At 44.2% G+C, this 22,913-nt stretch overlaps 1 protein-coding gene across 1 annotated transcript; it reads left to right on the top strand.

Moving 5' to 3' along the window:
* Positions 1-5,410: 5,410 nt before the first annotated feature.
* Positions 5,411-19,658, top strand: ANKRD54 (ankyrin repeat domain 54). The gene is made up of 8 exons (XM_066596372.1): positions 5,411-5,754; positions 8,337-8,384; positions 10,818-10,916; positions 14,627-14,698; positions 14,779-14,826; positions 14,940-15,064; positions 15,769-15,876; positions 16,351-19,658. The coding sequence occupies exons 1-8, from the start codon at positions 5,577-5,579 to the stop codon at positions 16,423-16,425; spliced, it is 753 nt and encodes a 250-aa protein (XP_066452469.1). The 5' UTR covers positions 5,411-5,576; the 3' UTR covers positions 16,426-19,658.
* The last annotated feature ends 3,255 nt before the right edge of the window (positions 19,659-22,913 follow it).

The raw sequence follows: 22,913 nt of genomic DNA, 5'->3' as shown, positions 1-22,913 counted from the left end.
TGGGACCTGTGAACTTGAGATGCAGCCCAACATGTAGCCCCTCGCCTGCCCTATCTGTTGCTGTGTCGTTCCCATCATTTTTTTTGAATTGCCCAGATTTTCACAAACGAAAACCTTAGCGAGCATCGGCGATATACAAAAATGCTCGGGTCGCCCATTGACTTCAATGGGGTTCGTTACTCGAAATGAACCCTCGAGCATCGCGGAAAGTTCGTCTCAAGTAACGAGCACCCGAGCATTTTGGTGCTCGCTCATCTCTAATTACTATGTTACCAAACGTATCTAGTTTTTTGGTTTTTTTTTTTACTGTACTACTTTTTCAAAAATATTAAATTTTTTAAAATTATTTTCTCTCTATTTTCTGAGCGCAATAACTTTTTTATTTTTCCGTCAATATAGTTGTGTTAGGGCTCATTTTGTGCAGTATGTCCTGCCGTTTCCATTGGTACCATTTTTGAATAGAATCGACTTTTTGATTGCTTTTTATTACACTTTTTCTTGGAAATAGGATGACCCAAAAAGCACATTTCTGGCGTTCTTTCTTTTTTTTCCGAACGTCGTTTACCGTGCGGGGTAAATAAGGAATTACTCTGGTAGATTGGAGTTTTACGGACGCAAAGATACCATACACATATGTTTGCTTTATTATTTAGATTTTTTTTATTGCAAATATGGCAAAATGTTTTGTTTTTTTTACTTTTATTCCTTTTTTTACTAATCAATAAAACTTTATTGTTTTCACTTTTACACTTTCTTTTAGTCCCCGGAGGGGACAACAACCAGTGATGCTTTGATCGCTCCTGCAGTATGATGTAATGGCATAGCATTACGTCATACTGCATTCTGACAGGCAGCCTACCAAGCCACCCCATGTGGACGACTTGATGGGCATACTGCCAAGACAGCCATGGGGCCTTTCGGAAGGGTCCCGTCTGCCATGACACCTGCACGGCTCCCTCGATCTCACCGTGGGGGGGGGGCATACAGGACCCCCGAACATCGATCAGGGGATTTAAATGCCGCTGTCAGAATTGACAGCGGCTGATTGCAGCTATTGCTGGCAGGTGTCAGCTGTAATAAACAGCTGACGGCCGCACTGTATAGAGGGAGATAGCGGCGCTATCTCCCTCCATACACGTCCTGCAATGGCAGGATATAAAAAGACTATGGGGGCGTCACTAAGGGGTTAATCACGTTTTATTTACTACATATAATAAATGTCATTCCCTCCAGTTATTGTGTTTTATTTTATGTTCCGTCTTTTTCCGACTTCTGACTTATTGTCTCTCTGTTTACATTCAGGTCTCACTCTAAGGGTGCCTACCGACTTGCGTTTCCGATTTTCGTGCGTGAAAAACGCAGCGTTTTCCGCGCGTTTTTCACGGCCTTTTTCGCGCCTTTTCCGTTAATTTCCCTTGACATTCATGGGTGCATTAAGAGAAAAATAAGGACACATATGCAACTGACAGTTCCTATGTGAAAAATTGCAACGGACCGAAAAAAAAAACGCAAATGGACAAGAACACATTCTATACTAATTGCTCTTCAGAAAAAACGCAAAACGCAAAGGAAAAAAAATCGCAAGTGGGTAGGCGCCCTTAGGGTGCATTCCCACGAACGTATATCGGCTCGGTTTTCACGCCGAGCCGATATACGTCGGCTCTCTCTGCAGGGGGGGGAGCCTGGAAGAGCCAGGAGCAGGAACTGAGCTCCCGCCCCCTCTCTGCCTCCTCTCTGCCCCTCTGCACTATTTGCAATGAAAGGAGGTGGGATGGGGGCGGGGATAAGTTCTGCAAATTAGCCCCACCCCTGTCCCACCTCTCCTCATTGCAAATAGTGCAGAGGGGTGGAGAGGAGGCAGAGAGGGGGAGGGAGCTCAGTTCCTGCTCCTGGCTCTTCCAGGCTCCCCCTCCCCTGCAGAGAGAGCCGACGTATATCGGCTTGGCATGAAAACCGAGCCGATATACGTTCGTGGGAATGCACCCTAACTGACTGTAACAAAATGGCTGCTGCGACCGTAGTAATTGTGGTAACAATGCCCATACTGGCTCTCTGACTGCCCCTCTGGATAGAGAACATTTGGCGGTGTGGCTGTCGTTAACTTTGATGGCCTAATTTATCAAATCTGTAACCAATCACAGCTCAGCTCTTATTATTTATACTCCTGAGGTAAACTTAAAGCTGTGCTGTGATTGGTTGCTAGGGGCAACAAAGATTTCTATGTACTCTTTGGAATGGGTGTAGCATGGGTGGAATGGGTGGCTCTTCCATGGTTGTACAGAGTACCCCCAGTATTGGATGCCAGGACGGGCACCAACACACCCCGGTCGGGGTATTTACACCTGAGTTGGGGCAGGGAATTAAATGTTTGCTCTTGGTGACAGAAATCCTAGCTGCAGCTACAAGTAAGTATGACCTTCACTGCACCTTCACCTTGGCGAGAGTTTATTCTTCATCTTCACATTTACGGCAACAGATGACTGGCGGACGATCTGTTCTCTTTGGGTGGCAGATGAACATGATGCGCAATGGAATCTTAACGCTAGCATAACATGCAGGAGGCGGGGCTTATCCATCGTGACAATAGCAGATTTATGATACGTTTTAAAAGAATATGTCTTTGTTGACCAATCACATTGCAGCTTTCACTGCATATTCTGCCACTGAAAACTGAAAACTGCTCGTTCTTTCAGATGGTTTTCATAAATCTCAATAATGTTTTACAAGCAGATTTTGCTGCAGAATTCCTCTTTATATCCCTGAGTTCACACAGGGCGGATTTGCTGCGGTTTTGCCGTGGATTGCCGTTGCATATCCGCACTGCGACAAAACCGCTGCGTTTGCAGTGCAATGCAGCACAAATGAGTTTTGCAAAAAAAGCTGTTCTCACAGGGCGGATTTTCTTCCGCACAGCCGCAGTGCGGAAATGCAACTGCGGCGCGGTTTTCAAAGATGCAGCATGTCCATTCTTCTGTCTTTTCCGCAGCGCTTTTTTGTCCATAGACCTCTATGGACGCAGCAAAATCCGCACCAAAATACGCGGCAAAACGTAAAAACCGCTGTGGAAAAAAACACTTGCGTATTTTTCCGCGGAAAAATCCGCAAGCCAAAATTAACCTTTGAAGCGGTTTTGCCGCAGAAGCATTTCTTCTGCGCAAAACCGCAACGGAAAAACCGCAGTAAAACCACAGCAAATCCGCCCTGTGTGAACCCAGCCTAAGGGTTCACTCACACCAGCGTACATGTCACACAAATTTGTATGTATCTGCGTATATGCTGCATGTTAAAACCTCGTAGCCTTTATTGGTGGGAAATATGTGGCAAAACACGGCGTGCTGCGGGTTTCTTTCGGGTCAGATTCTGCACGTTGGAGTCTGCAGCGTAAGCTTGCCCTGACCGCGACGCTGCTTTCTTCTGTTTAGTGGATGGGATGACCACTGACGCTCGTCGGTCATGTGCAGCACAGGGTTTGTTTTTTTTTAAATCTTTGTTTTTCCTGCGCCATTGCTAGGCGATGACTCAGGTATACGCGCCCATCTGCAATGTCATCTGTGCTCATCATTCACAGCGGCTCGGGCTGTTCACATCTATGCTTTATATATACCATCCCGATGACGCAGCCATACTATCTGAAGCTGCAGAAACGCGTCGATGGTGTTAGAAATTAAATAGAAGGGGTTAACAAGGAGTCTTGATAGATGGGAATATAAGTCTATCTAGCTCCAAAAAGAAGAAAAAAACTCCCTCTTTTGAGATGGTAAAAACAAGAGAAAGGGGTAAATAGGAGCCACATCAGATGGTAGTATAAATCCCTGTGGCTCTATAAACCCATTGGAGTAGCCGCTTATAATAAAAGAATGGCGGTTATTTGAGATATAATGAGAGCAAGATATACGTACATTCAGCCCTAATCAGAGCGCGGGATTTTGACATATATGTGCCTCTATCAAGAGTCCTGTTGAATAAATAAATGAACCTGATATATATCCCAGCCCTATTAAAGTTGTTGGCGATATAAATGCCTGTATAACTACTGCTGAGTTGAATGGAATTGGACCTTATGATGATACGAAGTACATGGAACATGGCGGGATAGCATAAGGCCTCATGTCCACGGGGAAAATCAGGCCCGCTACGGATTCTCCATGGAGAATCCGTAGCGGGTCCCTCCTGCCCCGCGGACATGAGCGCTGAAGTAAGAATAAACTTACCTGCAGGGATCCGTGCAGATCTTCTCTTCTCCGCGGCCGGATCTTCTTTCTTCGGCCGGCGGATGTGCTCGGCACGTCGACGGCGTGCCGCGCGCATGCGCTGGGCACATCCGCCAGGCCGAAGAAGATCCGGCCGCGAAGAAGGGAAGATCTGCATGGTCTGCTGCGGTTAAGTTTATTCTTATTTTAGGTCTCCCGCGGATCCGGACAGCTTCCATAGGCTGAGACCCGCATGAAAATGGAGCATGTCACGTTTTTTTTCATGCTCCATATTTTTTTTTATTCACTTTTATTGACCATCCGCGGGTATTTATCTACCCGCGGGTGGTCAATGCATCCCTATGGGGATGCGGATCCGCGGGCGGGAGAAGAGTTAAAATCCGCTGCGGATTTTAATTCTTCTTTTCCCCCTGGACATGAGGCCTAAAGGTTCTGTAATCCATTCATAGTGTATGCTGCTCAGTATACAGAGCTGCAGTAACAGAGAACCTGCTGGTTGTCCTGAGATACCAATATTCACCAATGACTAAAGTCATACACCAGGGAACAAGATAGAGGGCTATAATAAAGAAACAGAATATATTGTTGCATGCAGCAACAAGTACATCAGAATTACAAGTAGCAGCAGGACAGACAGACAGAATTCAGAGGAAACCACTGATACAATCTGGTGCTACTAGAGGTGCTGATACTAAACACACAAGACTTATCACACATTGTATATTGGTTTGAATAAAAGTTATATTTTAATAATTCGTGGTTCCCTTCGGTGACTGGATATACCATCTGCAATGTCAAGTGACAATGGACTGCGGCTCAGAAGGCTACAATTGACTTCAATGGAAGCCGTCCGTGCGAAGTTCGCAGAAAAACATAACATGCTGCAATCTCATTTCCGCTTGCAGAAATCACAATTGCTATTTGCTCGTGTGAGCGGATATGTGAATGTCCGAAATACTGCGGGTGACGATCGCAGAATCCACAATTCTAATGTGCAACTGGGTCCGTCAGCAGGGGGATACGTGCAGCGGAGAGTCCGTCAGCAGGGGGTGTGCGGCGGAGGGTTCGTCAGCAGGGGGGAGACGTGCGGCGGAGGGTCCGGCAGCAGGGAGGAGACGTGCGGCGGAGGGTCCGGCAGCAGGAGGGCGGGGAGGGCGTGGGCAGGCAGAACAGCATTAGGGATACATGAGGAGCCATCCCCACCAAGCAGCCGACACACTGCACAGACGTGAGCCTGCCGCATCGCCTTCCTGCCTACAGTGAATGCTTTCCTGCAACGTCACTCTTCCTCCGCGCTGATTGGCTGGGGCCGCCAGTCGTCATGGTGACTACGGCCTGCTGGACTGCCTGGAGCCTGAGGAGCAAATGGAGCTAGAAGAGCAGGGAAAGTCGTCCCTTCCGGCGGAGCTGAGCCCCGGAGTGCCCGAGTTACTGAGGACTTTATGGGAAGAGCCTGAGAAAGCGCGGAGGAGCCCCGGAGGCCGAGTGAAGTCTCACCGGCAGCACCGCTACCGACTGTGCCCACTGGCCCGGGAGAGCTACGGTGAGAGGAGCTGGCAGGCAGTAGAAGCGGCACCTGCTTGTAGGTACAGCCGGGGAGCCGGTACTGCTGGCCCTGGGGGCCATTGTGTCTTCACAGCCTCTCACCAGCCCCAGCTGTATAGTCCTGATGCAGGAACGTATCATAGCGCCCCGCTGCTGCCGGGACCGTGCCCGCTTTATAAGGCTCTTCAGCCGCTTTGCGCAGAATGATGCCAGTTTTGAACACGGCGATTTTTGGTGGATTTTCATCTCCACTTTTCAAAAGTCCCAACTATTTTATTTTTCCATGGACGCGGCCGCCGGAGGGCTTGTTGTCTGCGTGGCGAATTGTAGATTTTCTTCACTTTTTGGAGGGTATATAGCATGCACGGAAAAACTTGTATTAATTTTTTTTTGTGCAGGTAGAAACAACAAATGTTTCCATTGTTGTCTGTGGGTTTTTTCAACATTAATCATAAATGATGTTCTTGTCGGTCGCTGCAGGAGTCCGCCCGCCGGTCGCAGCCAGCTCCCTCTGTGGGATGGTGCCGCCTGACCTCTGAGCTGGCGCCATCTGCAGGATGTAAGTTTACGTCCTGTTACGTTAGTACCACGCACCCAGGGCATGAACTTGCATATTCCTCTGTGGGGGAGCGCTGTCAGGTCTCAGCGGTAAACCTATCTGATAGATAGGCTCACCGCGGAGAATTGCAGCATGCCGCGATTTAAATCCCGTGAGCGGAGGATCGCTATGATTCTCCGCTCGTGGACGCTGGCGCTGCACTTTCCGTAGCGATGTTATGGAAAGCTCCACACAGCGTGATAATCGCTTGTGGATCATCGCTCGTAAACAGGCAGCCTAAAGTGAATCTGTCACCATCTTTCCACAGCCCTCTGTGAGAGCAGCACAAGGCGATATGTCTGCTGTCTGTATCTGTGCAGTAGTTCGGTAGAAACTTGCATTTTATTAGTAGCAGCAATTGCATGGAGGATCAGGCCGGTCTCACTTGGGCGTATTGAAGTTGTGCGTAAGGCATGCAGTTTTCCTGGGTACTATTGTACCTTGTCACCACAGGAAGCTAGGGGTTTGACAGGCTTATATTCTTCCGTGATGGGGAGAGTGACAGCAGGGAGTGGGGGTGGGACAGGAGAGCCGCCTGGGCCAGTAAAGGGGAGATTGGACCCCGGTGTCTGCTACTGCTCCTCTACCTGCAGCACATGTCGCCAGCACCACTGATTCCTGGCCGAAGTATCTTCCCCGATGCCCAGCCAGAGAATATTCTCAGTGACTGGCAGGACCTGTGAGGCCAAGGTAAGGGAGACAGCCGCCAGCCAATCAGGAACAGTGGGCGTCACCCACTGTCAATCTTGTCACCATCCCTACTTCCTGGTGGTGACAAGATGCAATAATACCGTTTTCCTGCACGTAACATATACGTACCCCAAAGTTGCAGGACATAACTGTACGTCCTGCAGCGTTAGGCCTTATGCACATGGCAGGTCCGAATTGCGTCTGCAGAATCCAGCCATGATCGTGGTAGGTGACCCTGCATACCTGTCATCTTCTTCACCGGCGTCCACACGGGGCTGTTTTCTTCCGGCTCCTATGTACTGCATATGGTCCACACGTTTCGCCATCGGACTTGTGCGGTACAGAATTTTTTAAAATTATTTCTTGCTTTTCCCACAGAATCCACGGCCCATCCGCAATGTCATTTGAAGCCGTCAAGGTGGGAACCGCAGGAAAATAGAGCATGTTGCGATTTTTGCAACAGCGAGTGGAAACCGGAATTGGTTTCCGCTCGTGTTCATGAAGAATCACTTTTCCATAGCGTGCTATGGAGCGTTATTGCTGCGGAACCCGGAGGCGGACGCCAGCCCCAGATTCCGCAACAAAAAAATGCCCGTGGACATGAGGCCTAAAGGAGTTAAAGAGGTGTTACTGTGTGTATAATAGACGCTATAGGCCGCTTTCGCACAGGCGCTGTTTACTGCGATTAGCGCATATTCCTAATCACGGTACAATGCTCCCAATGGGGCTTTGCAGACCTGCACTCGATTTTCTAGAGCTCTGTTGTATTTTTTTCTTAAATGCACCTCCTCACCCGTTACAATGATGGGTGCGTTACAAAGCCCTGTGAAATGCTGTACCATGCGTTCAAAAACGCAGCTCAAAATCACGGTAAAATGCTTTGGTTTCGAGCAGCGTTTATCTCCATATGCGTGAGAGTGGCCTCAGGCCTCCTGTCCACAGCATAAATGGATTAACAAAATCTGCGCCGGTCTCCCGCATGTGCGATCCGCGCCCATAGGGAATCAATGGGCAATAAATGAATATCTGCGGATGTCATTTTCCACCGGCATGCGGAACGAACGTGCGGAAAAACAAGCGCAGCATGCTCCACTTTTGTGCGGTTTTCCCACACAGACGGTTCCCACTGAAGCCAATGGAAGTCGTCTGGATCCGCGGCCTGTCCGCAGCTGTCAGCGCATCCGTGCAGAATTACCCTACGGAGGCCATTCTGTCATTTTCAAATTGTTTCAGGTTATGCTTTTGTAAAAATAAATAAGAAAATAAAATAGATTTTATTTATCTCCTGACAGCTCTTCGGAAGTTACGAGAAGCAGCCAATGGCAACGATCTAGACACAGGTATTTTGTAACATATATCAGTCACATATAACCTTAACCCTTTCCAATCCAGTGTTGGACCTCATGCAACACTGAGATTTTCCTGCTCAGCTCCCAAGTTGAGCAAGGTCTGACATGTTTCTAACACAATGCAGAAGAGGGATGTGCGTATGTATGTGTGTATAATATAAATATATATATTATGAGAGGTCCAACATCGGAGTTCTCTTCTCTATACTGTAATATACATATACTGAAGTGATTTCTGATGTCAGATCCCTCTCTTGCATGGTGTAATATGCATATACAGAGCCCTGCATAGTGTTAGACGCTATACACATTGTATGCAGTTATAGCATGCCTCTGTATGGCACTGTATTACAAAGAGAGATGGATGTTTATCATTAGAGTAATTAATAGAGCCTATTATATAAATGAATGTTCTATCACTGTACATATAATTACAGGATTATTACAAATGATCTTCCTGATGTGAAACACTCATAACTCATGTTCATTAAAAAAAAAAAAATTGCTAATAAATTCATCATGACAGGTAATTTTTATGTGTGTTTTTGTTGAGTAATTCCAAGAAATCCACAACATGCTTTTCCACCCAAAAATAAATAAGAGCTGGGGAGTGTGCAGGTGACTGGGAAATTGGATGGAAAAGGGTTAATACCATGCGGCAAATGTTGAGTCAATGTTTCTGACCCATCGAGGCATTGACTCAACGGGACCTTTTGAAGGTGTCCTGTGGTATCTGGCACGTTGGCAGAAGAAGCTTTACGTCTTGTGAATTGCAAGCTCGGGCCTGCATAGATTTGACTTGTTTTTCCAGCACAGATGCTCAAACAGATTGAGATCTGGGAAATTTGGTGCCAAGTCAGCACCTTCAGCTCTTTCACGTTTCTCAAATCATTCCAGAACAATTTTTGCAGTGTGTCTGGACGCATTATCCAGCTGACAGGTCACTGCCATTAGGCAATACTATTGTCCTGAAGTGGTACTTGGTCTGTACAATGTCTAGTGGTATATGTCAAGGTAACATCCACATGAATTCCTGGACCCAACGTGTCCCAGCAGAACATCGCCTGAAGTATCACACTGCGTTTTCCAGTTTTTCTTCTTCTCACAGTGCATCCCTAATGCTGTCTGTTCCTCAGGTAGGCAATGCACACAGGCCTGACTATCTAAGAGAGTCCGATTTATTGGAGCAGGCCACATTTTTAATCTGCTCCATGGTCCAGTTCTGATGCTCACGTGTCCATTGAAGGTGCCTATACATGGCCTGCTCTGATGCTGAGTGTGTTCTGACAGCTGTCTATCATAGCCATCAGTAATTTTTTCAGCAATTTATGTTATGATGGTTCTTCCCTGGGATCAGACCACATGGGCTAGCATTTGCTTTCTGGGACCATCATTGAGCGTTCGGCACCCATGACCCTGACACCACTTTATTAGTTGTTCTTCCTTGGACCACTTTTGGATTGGAAGCAACTACTGGATATCAGGAACACTCCACCTGCTATTTTGGAGATGCTCTGACCAATTCATCACAATTTAGCCTTTGTCAAAGTTGCTCGGATCCTTACATACACCCATTTGTCCTGCTTTCAACTTAGCAACTTCAAGAATGAAGTGATCAGTTGCTGCCTCATATATCCCACGGAGTGAAGGAGGATGTTGTCCCAACATAATGCATCTAATTCACTTCTCCTATCAGTAGGTTTGATGTTATGGCTGATCCATCTGCATTTATCATTAAAGCAGATCTCCAGCTTTCCCCTATATATGCCTCTGTATATTTTTGGCCTTATTCCTCACTTCTTGCTCTGCTTGGGTTTATACACCTGGGCTAAAAAAAAAGTGGCGCTGCACTGAAAAGCATGAACAGCGACTAAACACTGTGAGCTGTAGGTGAGAACAGGTGGGTTTGAAACTATCCCAGATGCCCATTGGAAAGTTTTGGTATATTACAGTTGCTGATCATAACCTTATCCTGAAGGAACAGAACTAAACCATTGATGAAAATCGATACTGACTTACATGTTTCGCTTTATAGGTTTTTGTTTTAGTTATCCCTCTAAGAAATGCACTGTTAGTAAATTGAAGGTGTTCAAAATAACCCATCCCCAATGGTGCTCCATAGAGCTGTACGCCAGGGTATGCGAATATCATTTTTAGTTATATATCAGCTCATATATGTAAGACATTGCACAGAAAGCTCTTCTCCACTGTGACTCTGTTCTTATGTATCTGTATGTGACACAACCGCATAGGGAAAACCCTTTCTGTGCAAAGTACACGTGTACAAGAAATGACAGGGAGAAGACTTTTTTTTTTTTTTTTTTTTAAATAAAGCCCCCCTAAGTATTTTTTTTCTTGTGACTGAAATCAGAAATGCATAAGTGATATACATATAAACCTTTTCTCTTGTATTTTTTTTTCCAGTCCAACGCCTGCTAGATGAAGGAGTGGATCCTTGTGCAGCCGATGACAAGGGGCGTACAGCGCTGCACTTTGCATCCTGTAATGGAAATGACAAAATTGGTAAAATATATTCTAGAGTAAATCCTTAGGCTTTGTCTCTGTGACAGTATTCAGTGTCCTCTCCAAAATATCACCTTTTATCCTGACCAGGTTTCTGATGTACTTCCCATTTTCCATCTGTGACTATTGGCATCTTCTTTAAAGGGAACCTGACAGGTGATCTGGGATCTGCGCTGCAGGGTATAGTGACTGATTTCAGCGGTCTGTCACTAACAGCAATCAGTTTAGTGGTTTATGTTCCTTTTGCAGAGCTGGACTGGAAAGGGAGTCCAATGAAGCTCATGCATTCATATATGCAGACTTTCTCAGGAGTCTCTTCATGTGATCCAGAGATTAGATGATGGTCCTTGCAGATGACAGACTCCTGGTCATTAGCATTCCTAAACAGAGCCTTCATTGGATGTTAGAGAAAGTGTGAAGAGCGGAAAGTCCTGTTTGGCTTCAGAATTAGGCTAATTTCACATGGGCGAGTGTGATATCGGGACATGAAACTCGGTCCGAGATCACAGTCGCCACCATGCGATATCCCTGCAGATGTGAGGCATTTGTGTTAAAACCGCCTTGCATCACTTCAGGATCGCAGAGTGTTTCCCATTGTTTTCAGTGTGTCGACATCGCATCGCACACCATGCAATGCTGTGCCGGTCCCATTGAAAACAATAGACGATGCGTTCCAAGGGAACGCCCAAAGATTGCACATGCTACAATGTGGGGGAAAAAAATCGCTGAGGTGTATAACCACATTCAAAAGAATGGGGTTCATATTTGTGCGAGATTTGTTCGTCTTGTAGTGCACAAATCCTGTGCAATTTTTCTCAGTTGTGTGAAAACGGCTTTAATTTAGCGAAAACTGAAGTTCCTTCACTCTGATATCCAATTAAGGGCCCTTTTACATGGAACAATTATCACACAGATTATTGCTGAATCGTGAAAATCTGAAGATGATCGTTCAGTATAAGCGCTGCTAGTGACTGAACAACAAACGATAATTGCGTTCGCTTATTGTTCATTATTCAGTATTGGTTGGCAGAAAATTCAAATGACGATTGGCCTGTGTAAACGGGGAATAGTTCATCTATGAATGATTGACTGTTTACTGAATATAGAGACAGATGGCCAGAAGCGATCTCCAGCCGCTACCCCTCCATTCACTGAATGATTAGCCCTCCCGTAGGAAAGCATCCGGGGGATAATCGCTGGGACTGTCTTAAGTGCCCGACAATCGTCCCGTCTTAAAGAGCTGTAAGCCACCATGGTCCCATGCCATCCGCATTAAATGGCAATCTTATACCATAGAATATTTGGGTGTGCAAATGCCTAAATGTGTAACTTAAATATCGCTCCAAACATGTTTTCATTCTCATCTGGAGTTAACTCCTACTGTCATTCATTGGAAGAGAAAATGTATTGAAAATGATCGAAATACTTAAATTACTGTGCTTACTGCAATCATTACCACTATGGATACAACCGCAGGACAAAGGAAAATTAAATTATTGTTCCGCTCATTTACAAGGATAGATGAGAAGCCAAGGATGACCTTCCATATCCTACAGCAACCCTAAACGCAAGGCGTATTAGACTTCCCAGAAGTAGGGACACTTCTAATCGCTTATTTACATCAACCTTACAATCATGCATATTAAAGGGGTTGTCCCGCGAAAGCAAGTGGGGTTATACACTTCTGTATGGCCATATTAATGCACTTTGTAATGTACATCGTGCATTAAATATGAGCCATACAGAAGTTATTCACTTACCTGTTCCGTTGCTAGCGTCCTCGTCTCCATGGTGCCGTCTAATTTCAGCGTCTAATCGCCCGATTAGACGCGCTTGCGCAGTCCGGTCTTCTCCCTTCTGAATGGGGCCGCTCGTGCCGGAGAGCTGCTCCTCGTAGCTCTGCCCCGTCACGTGTGCCGATTCCAGCCAATCAGGAGGCTGGAATCGGCAATGGAACGCACAGAGCCCACGGTGCACCATGGGAGAAGACCTGCGGTCCACCGTGGGTGAAGATCCCGGCGGCCATCTTCGCAAGGTAAGTAAGAAGTCACCGGAGCGCGGGGATCCTGGTAAGTACTATCTGGTTTCTTTTTAAACCCCTGCATCGGGTTTGTCTCGCGCACGGGGGGGGGGGCGGCTATTGAAAAAAAAAAAAAAAAAAACCCGTTTCGGCGCGGGACAACCCCTTTAAGTTTTGTTTGATTCCAAGAACTCCTTCTAGGGGTGATTATATATATATATATATTTTTTTTTTTTTGACAATGAGTGAGTGTATATAATGGCTTTATCCTGTGCCCACCTGCTCTGTCTGCAGTAGGGGACAGAAATTAAGTCCCACCCCTTTAGTAGGCCCCACCCCCTCAGACACTATCTAGCAAAACATTGAGAGACCAGCAGGCATTTAACTGCTGTATTTTTGCAGGATTTCTGTTTGTAGAAAATCCTACAGACTGATGTTCTGTGGGTAAGATTATCTCCTGCTGAGGCCTCTGGCCCCGTTCCTACGCCATAAGTGCGCCACAGAATTGAGCGCAGATCCCGTACCCGACCTCATGGTGAAGTCTGCATCATTTTAGTTTTTTGTTGAATGCTATGAGAATATGTGTCATGGTTCATACATATTGACTGGTCGGTTGTCATACTTGACATGTCATATTTTTCATTCTTGACATGGAATCCACAGAGAAACACCGTTGGGCAGCCACATGTGGATTTGTCCCACTGACTGGAGCTAAATCCATGTGTGGATACTCATGAAAATCCTCTGCAGAACTCTGGGATTCAGCCTCAGATTTCTGCAGTGAATTAAAGTGCCAGATCCATTTGGGAAAAATCCAATGAGGGTCTTAAAAAAGCCATCCGTGCTACATTTGCAAAAAAAGGATGTATTTTTTTCGTTCGATTGCAGTTCCATACACAGTTAGTGTGTCCATTTTTCTGCTTCCGTATGTAATCAGTTTTTTACGTGTGCGTATATATGAGACTTGTCCTTATTGACTTGAAAGGGCGAGTCTCATCTGTGAATCGATATAATTTTTTTATTGTATTTTAGCTTTTTCACACAATGTGTGTGTCTATGGTAAAACACTAAGTGTTAACTAGCACATTGCCTACTATAGGTCTGTGTGCCGTCCGAGCCTAGTCCGTTTACACTTGAACAGAAGACAGACTGAAGATCCGGTCATGTGCATTAGCCCTTAGTTTTATCATTAACTTCTAGATTTAGTGTGCCCTTATGGCTAATGTACAGGGCTCTCTGTACATACAGCTGACTAACTGTAGCCATTCTAAGGATATACTAAGACCTTAATTGGCGCAGAATGAAAAACCTGATGATAAAAAGTTGAGATTCCCTTTAAGGCTAGGCCTTCTCAACAACTATTTTTTTCCCTGCAAGTCATGGAATTCCCATGATGCAAATCTCAATGTTTTCTTATGAGCAAAAAAGTCACAAGTACCTTTTTGCTTCTTGTATTTTCCTATTTCAACATTTTAAGTTGCCGTACTTTTGCAATTCTTCTTCTACTGGTGAGAAATACAGTCTTGCCCTCGCCTAAAGAGTAGTTTTAATTGACAAGTCAATTGTTCTGGTGTAGGTTGATTGTACAGTAGACGTAAATTGTACCGCCTCCAGGAAGGCAGAATATACCTTTTTAGTAAATTATTATCTTTAGTATTACACTAAAATATCTCTTTACAAATTCTTTTAGTGCATTTACTCTTGGACCACGGTGCTGATCCAAATCAGAGAGATGGGCTAGGCAATACCCCCTTACACTTGGGTAGGTGTTTTATGAGGATTTCTAAAGTTTTCTCTGCAGTGATGAGCGTTATTTTATTGTACATTTCTTTTTCTTCCTAGCTGCCTGCACCAGTCATGTTCCAGTAATTACAACTCTTTTACGGGGAGGTAAGAAAGCTATTCATTCTTCAGTAGAAACATTTTTCAGTCGCAATAAAGTAAACAAAATACTTTTACTTTTAAAAATGTCAGCTTTTTTTTTTCCTGAAACTTTTTGTAAGGTGCCAGAGTAGATGCTTTAGACCGGGCAGGCCGAACACCTTTGCATTTAGCTAAGTCCAAGCTGAACATATTACAGGATGGAAAATCACAGACTCTGGAATCTCTGCGGCTAGAGGTGAAACAGGTGAGAGCTTACAGACTTTAATTTGCAATCGGCCGTTTTATCACCGCCATATTGGGTTTATATAGAGACTACTTCGGGCAGTGTGAACATGGCCTACAGTATGTCAACGATATACTGCAAAAAATAGCCAACTTATTGTGAACAGAGCCTTAAGGCCCTTTTACATGCAACAATTATTGTTTAAAAATCGTTCAAACGAGCTAAAAACAACAATCGTTCAGTGTAACTGCAGACAACCATCAAACAATAAATCTTTCGCTTTTTGTTTATCATTCATTTTATGCAGGCACGGCTGAACGATTTCTCATTTGAAGGAGCCAGCGATGTATCTGCCTGTATAAACGGGCTCCCGAGTGAATGACGTCAGAGCTCACTCGTTCAAAAGAGAAATCGACAGGGCGCATGTGCGACTGCCTCTGCATTCACTGCAGGACGTTCTGGACCCTCATTCTAGGGATCGGTGGAATCCCAGCAGTCGGACCCCCACTGATCAGCTTGTTATTCCCTCTTCTGTGATTAGGGGATAACTTGATTTTGTGGGGCAACTCCTTTAATCACCACAGAATGTTGGACCTAAAAATGACAAATCGGCTTGAAAGAGAGAAATTCACTTTTACGTTCAGGAGACACATTTTCATTATAGAATAATGTTTTGTGTTTTTTTTTTCCCCTTTAAATCGGCTTTTGTTTTTTGCCATATGTAGATTATCCAGATGTTACGGGAATACCTGGAAAGGCTGGGCCAGCAGGAGCAGACAGAACAGCTAGACCAGATCTGTTCCAGGCTGCAGAGGACGAGCACCAAGGAGCAGGTTATGACATGCACTTATACTTGCCTTTTAAAGTCTAGTAACTTTAGTTATCGCCTTAGTTTTTGTTTTAAAAATTAAAAATCAGATGCCCTTTTTGCACCCCGGTTATTACTTTACAGTCCTGTTTAAAAATGCCACGTAGAATTCTAAATTGCATGGTACAGTCGAGAAATTAATTTTAGGTTGTTGAGATTGGCCTCTGTAGAGTTTAGCAAAGCAAACAGATTACCTGGTAGTGAATAGGATTTTGAAGCATTCATAGGCCATGATGTATAGAAAATAACTAAAAATTAGAGCATTCCTCTTACATTTATCACTCATAGTTTCAGGAAGGCAGCCTAAAATACAATATGCTGTCAGTTTGTATATACTCCATCAGTGTAGTATTCTAATTGCTTGTTATGTTCAAGATCCCACTATGTCTTGTCTGATAAAACTGAAATATAAAATAAGGTAATTTGCTTTCTTTTGCAGGTGGATGAGGTGACTGAATTATTGGCCAGCTTCACATCACTCAGTCTCCAAATGCAGAACATAGAGAACAGGTAGCCAGAAGTGCAAAGTCCATCTTAACGTGTCCTGAGCTTTGGATGTTTAATACTTGCTCTGATGTAACCAATTGGCTGCCACAAGAATGTTACCATCCTGCACTTTGATGGCTGCCTCGCGTACAAATATGTATGACCTCTCTAGCATTGTTTGCTCAGCACTAGTCAGCAACTCGGAGGTTTTACCAGAAGTAATGCAAAAATATACATTAGACCAATTAAAGAACTTGCTTGAAGAAACTGAATAATAAGGAGTAATATGCTCTTTTGACAATCTTCTCTGAAGTGTCTTTCATTTCTGACTTGCGGTGCTATATATTTTCACATTTTTGTGGAACTGGAGTTTGTTTAGAACTGTGTTGTGTGATGTACTGTGTTTCTGTTGATCTCACAACACATACGTTTTATGGTGTCCATTTATTTGACTTGCAAGACTATTTTCATCCTTATAAGGCTAGTTCCACATGGGCAATTGCGGCTTTGCAGCGAGAAAATCACAGCAAGATCGTCTTTGTTCCCACAGTTTTTGAGTGTCAGCGATGCTTTTTAAAAATAAATAATTTTGCAGCACTGCCGCCCGCGATAAAATCATGTGATTTTCAACATTAGATAGTCCTATTGACTTCCGCAATAAAAAAGCGCAATGCACATTGCGTTGCAATGCGATAAAAAGGAGGCTCCCTTGGGAAACCTAGATTTAAAAAAAAAAAAAATCACACCTCGCAGAAAGATAGAGAATGCCACAATTTTTTGTTCTCGCAACATTGCATCAGTTAAAACATCACTAATGGGAAAGAAACCATTGAAAATCATTGGTTTCCATAAATCTGCTCTGTTCCTCACTCTCACATTGCGTGAAAATCGCACAATTCTATCGTCCTTGTGAAATCACCATAACTGTTATAGCAGCAATTTACCTTTTGTGATTTGGAAACAGCGCTTGCATACAGGTCCTTTTTAACTTGGGAGCTGACATTAAATACAAGTGTCCCTCGGGCTCTGTTCACACTGGTATGACCTACATTTTATAACAGAGTTGTGACCGCTATAACCAATCTGTTTTCAAAGCATCCTGATGTATCCTATTGACTGCACTATTCTTGCCATCACAAATACCTGGAACCCTGACAGTCCAATGCAAGTGTGAACAGGACTTTACACACATATAAACTTCATTAATCAGTTTCCTCTGTCTGAGCTGTTGCAGGAAATGCATCTCTCTGCATGTGACAAAGAACTGAGAGCACTAAAATTAAGGGCTTATGGAAACCTTTGTGCATTGAAAATCAATATGTACATCTTACTAAGTCCCTGCAGAAAAAATATGATGCGTGTATCTTTTTTTTTACATTGAGTTTTTTCCTTCTCATGCATTTAGAAAGCCTCTTGCTTTTTTTTTTTTTTGCAAATCCTCCTATGTTTCTAGCTTGGGGTACATTACCAGCACTGTTTAGCTGATCTCTTTCATGAACCTTTTAGTCTTGGCTCCCCCTCCCCTCTAATCTTTTCAAGGCTGTGTGGCATAACCACGCCAACTCAGTACTACACAGCTCTCTCTCATCTTCTCTGAGTAGCTGCTGGTCTCGTTCCCCCTTACTGCTGTTAAAAGCTGAAAATTCACCTGGAGGGAATTATGGCTCTCTGTAATAGTAGCTTTCTCTACTCCCTGTCCTTCTGATCTCCACTGTCATACAGCCCTCTGTAATAACTCGGTGGAAAGGCAGTGAATGCATCTTAAAAACAGGAGCAGACTAGGGCAGGAGTCGGTTTACTCTGAATGACAGAATTTGCTAAGATTTCCGTCTTCTAGTCTGCAGTGCTTTGGAAAACAATGCAAGCACAGAAATCAAACAATTAGGCCTCATGTCCATGGGGAAAATCAGGCCTGCTACGGATTCTTCATGTAGAATCCGTAGCGGGTCCCTCCTGCCCCGCGGACATGAGGCCTAAAAATCAGAATAAACTCACCTTCTCCGGACGATGCGTATCTACCTTCCTTCGCGGCCGTCTTCTTTCTTCAGCCCGGGGATGTGCTCGGCACGGCGGCAGCGTGCCGCGCGCATGCGCCGGACACATCAGCTGGGCCGAAGAAAGAAGATCCGGCCGTGAAGAAGGGAAGAACCGCATCGTCCGGAACAGGTGAGTTTAATTCTGGTACGGGTCTCCCGCGGATCCGGACGGCTTCCATAGGCTTCAATAGGAGACCCGCATGAAAATGGAGCATGTCCATTTTTTTCCCGCATGCGGATCCGCGCCTGACGGGAAAAATAACATCCGCAGGTATTTAACTACCTGCGGGTGTTCAATGCATCCCTATGGGGCGCGGATCTGCGTGCGGGAGGAAACGCTGCGGATGTATAGCCCGTGGACATGAGGCCTTAGGCCTCATGTCCAGGGGGAAAATAAGAATTACAATCCGCAGCATTTTTCTGCATGCGGATCCGCACCCATAGGGATGCATTGACCACCCGCGGCTAGATAAATACCCGCGGATGGAAATTAAAAAATTTCTGGAGCATGAAAAAAAATGGACATGCTCCATTTTAGTGCGGATCACGCATGCGGGAGCTCATAGAGCACATAGCTGGATTGATCTCCCGCATGAAAAATAAAAGACAATTACAGTGCATCCGCAGCCCAAATCCGCGTTACAAATCCGCAGCGGATCTGATTTTCCCCGTGGACATGAGGCCTAAGACATTTAAATGAAAAACTATTACAAAAGTCTTCATTTCCAAAAACACAGATTAAGAGCGAAAAAGAGTGCAAAGGTATACATAGCCTTTAAATGTGCAACTTTATCAACCCTGAGATTCTCTTCTACTTTACAGGATCTTCTTTCTGCATTTGCTGTTATTAGGTAATCTCTTAGGGTATGTGATGGAAAACGTGCACCAACTGGTGTGGATTTTATACACATTAAAAGAGGTGGAACCCGCCCTGAAAATCTTGGCTTTGGCCTACAGATCCAAAATACTGACTGCAATACTGCCTTATTATGCAGTAAGATTGTTGAACATGATGGATGATTGTAGGTTCTGATTGTTTTGTTTAGTTGAATGTTTGCGCTTTCTGACCAACCATATCTGCATCATCCTTCCGGGGAAAATTAGTCTATTTTTTTTGTCTCTTAATGTTCTACAGTTTCATCTGTTGTGCTATGAAAATGAAATGTGACCCTAATGTCATTGGAGTTCTTTGTCATTTGCCATAGTTATTAAAAGGAAAAATGAAGCAGTCTGTGCGTTTTTCATGCTACAAATCTATAGTATTCTACAGTACAACGTCAGCGCGTGCATTAGAGACCTTTGTAGGTGATTATCAAGGGACCTTGTGTGGCCGAGCAGACAGTCAAAGATTGTTCCTGGGCAGAGAAAAGCATACCATGACTGTCAGATAATGGCAACCACTGGGTGCAGGACGGATCTGTAGTATTGAGCCTCCATAAAGCTCTAAAACTGTTCAAATACTGTAGCTCGGAGGGACTGCAAACTTAGGTTGTCAAATAGTAGAAAAGGAAGAAATTCAATTATCTATAGTAAAAAATGACTCTGCACTTTGACAATCTAGGCTCTTGTGTGCAGGTGCTGTTATACGTATTAATGTGAAGCAATGGCCAGACAAACTAGAAAAGTAAACGGGATGTAGCTGACAGGACAAGGTACATTCAAGTTCTAAGAGCTCCTGATTAGAGATGAGTGAACCTACTCGGCCACGCCCCTTTTTCGCCCAAGCGCCGCGATTTTCGAGTACTTCCGTACTTGGGTGAAAAGATTCGGGGGGTGCCATGGGTGAGTGGGGGGTTGTAGCGGGGAGAGAGGGCTCCCCCCTGTTCCCCGCTGCTACCCCCGCTCCGCTATGCCGCCCCTCGGCACCCCCCGAACCTTTTCACCCGAGTACGGAAGTACTCGAAAATCGCGGTGCTCGATCGAGTAATTACTCGAAACGAGTAGGTTCGCTCATCTCTACTCCTGATTTTTAGCTCAGGAATATGAGCAGATAAAACAAGGGACACATTTTAGAAGACGCAGGCATTTTTCAGAGATGAATTGGAGAGATGGCAGCATCGGTCAGTGCACAGAAGCCACATGACTGGCTGGAGTTAGAAGTGTCTTCAGTACTTAAAATGGGAATCTTCACATTCTAAGAACAGCATGTTATCATCCACTTTCCTACTTCCACTTGCATGCGAGGACGCCCATAGACATTCATCATTAGTCGAGTGAGACGTGCAGTGAAGGTGTTATCTATATATATAAAGACGAAAGCCCTCACTGACTGACTGACTGACTCGCCAAAAGTTCTCCAACTTCCCGATGTTGTAGAAACATGAATTTTGGCACAAGCATAGATTATCTCCAAAATAGGAAAATTAATTGGGTCCCAACTCGATTATTAATTAGCGTCGAAATTTAACGTACATAATCTAAATCTCTCACTTCCCAATGTCAACTTAAAATTTGGCACGGGCATTGAATATGCCATACATAGGAAACGTTAATGGGTCCTAACTAGATTATTCAATTCTAGCGCAAAAGAACTAGCGTCCAAATTTTACGTACGGAATGTAATTTTCTCACTTTCCGGTGTCATAGAAAGGTGAAATTTGGCACGAGCATTGATTATGTCATTAATAGGAAAAGCTAACGGGTCCCAACTCGATTATTCAATTCTATGCGCAAAAGAATTAGTGTCCAAAGTTTACGTACGAAATGTAATTTTCTCACTTTCCGGTGTCATAGAAAGGTGAAATTTGGCACGAGCATTGATTATGTCATAAATAGGAAAAGCTAATGGGTCCCAACTCGATTATTCAATTCTATGCGCAAAAGAATTAGCGTCCAAATTTTACGTACATAATCTAAATCACTTCCCAAAGTCATAGAAACATGAAATTTGCCATAAGCATTGAATATGTCATAAATAGGAAAAGCTAATGGGTCCCAACTCGATTATTCAATTCTAGCGCAAAAGAACTAGCGTCCAAATTTTACGTACGGAATCTAATTCTCTCACTTCTTGGTGTCATAGAAACATGAAATTTGGAACGGGAGTTGATTATGTCATAAATAGGAAAAGTTAATGGGTTCCACCTCGATTGTTCAATTTTTTGTCGCAAAAGAATTAGCGTCCACATTTTACGTACGAAATCTAATTCTCTCACTTCCCAATGTCATAGAAACTTGAAATTTGCAACGAGCATTGATTGTCATAAGTAGGAAAAGTTAATGGGTCCCAACTCGATTATTAAATTCTAATGCAAAAGAATTAGCGTCCAAATTTTACGTATGGAATCTAATTCTCTCACTTCCTGATGTAATTTTATACAAAGGAAATGTCGCATGGTTACCTCCACGTGGTGTTTCCTGGGTAACGCAGAGAACTATGCAAAATGGTGAACATATGTTTTTCCGGTATCTCTAAAGTAACCACGACTTCATAAAATTTTCTGTGTGAACACCAGATAACCACCAGTACCAAATTAACTCGGGCGAAGCCGGGTATATCAACTAGTATACTTGATAAATGTGCGTTTGTGGCCATGCACCAGCTGGTCCGACAATATGAGTGTACATTTGGAGTTAATGCTTATGGAGGATTATCGATTAACTGGAAGAGGATTGCCTGCAAATTCGACATTTTCTGGGGTAAATATAAATATATTAGGAGACCGTAGAACTTGAATACTCCTTTTACAAAGTCAATTGTACCGTAGGGAGAAGAAAATCTATTCAACTAGCTAACACGCCATAGTATAGGAGACATCACTAAAGGCGATGTTTCATGAAATCCTGGGCATATGGACATTAGGGAGGAGTCCACTCAATGAGCCATAATACAGAACCGCTCTTTACAAGCTGCTCCTGTTCTGACGCATTGAAGCTGTTCTTATACTACAAGGATGGCCGTTCAGCACCAGCTACAGGAAAAACTCCTATTTGGCCATAGCCTTTTCCAGCAAAATCACTTGTATGTGAGAGGGGCTGGGCAATTGGCTGAGCATCCCAAGGCTTCATTTTGAAAGGATTTGTCTGATGAGAAAAACCCTTTAAAAGACTCCTTTGTAGAGGTCGGCAGTATGACTAGAAGGAACCCATCTATGAGTTAAGTAGTTGAGTACATGCTAGCTAGTTTCATGTGTACTTGGAGGAATTGAGGGGGTATCAAATTTTTTTCATAAGCCCTGTGTCAGATTAGACTGTAGTAAATTAGGATACTTCAGTTTCTCCCGCGGTGGGTAGTTCCAGTGTTAGGGTATTGGTGGGTCACGGCTGGCATTCAATTGCTTGGAGAAGGTTAACTAAGCTAAGTTTCGAACGCAGATGAGGCAAATCCAAGAAATAGCTTGCGAGGAATTTGATGTGGCAGGTGATCCATGAGGGTAAGGCTGGTTACACAAGGCCAAGATTCTTGCGCAAGATTTGTGCTTTGCGAGACGCACAAATCTCGCATGAATATGAGCCTCATTCTTCTGACTGGGATCATACA

Source organism: Eleutherodactylus coqui, chromosome 3, assembly GCF_035609145.1.
Source record: "Eleutherodactylus coqui strain aEleCoq1 chromosome 3, aEleCoq1.hap1, whole genome shotgun sequence".
Classification (NCBI taxonomy): domain Eukaryota; kingdom Metazoa; phylum Chordata; class Amphibia; order Anura; family Eleutherodactylidae; genus Eleutherodactylus; species Eleutherodactylus coqui.
This window is presented reverse-complemented; position numbering and strand designations above follow the sequence as displayed.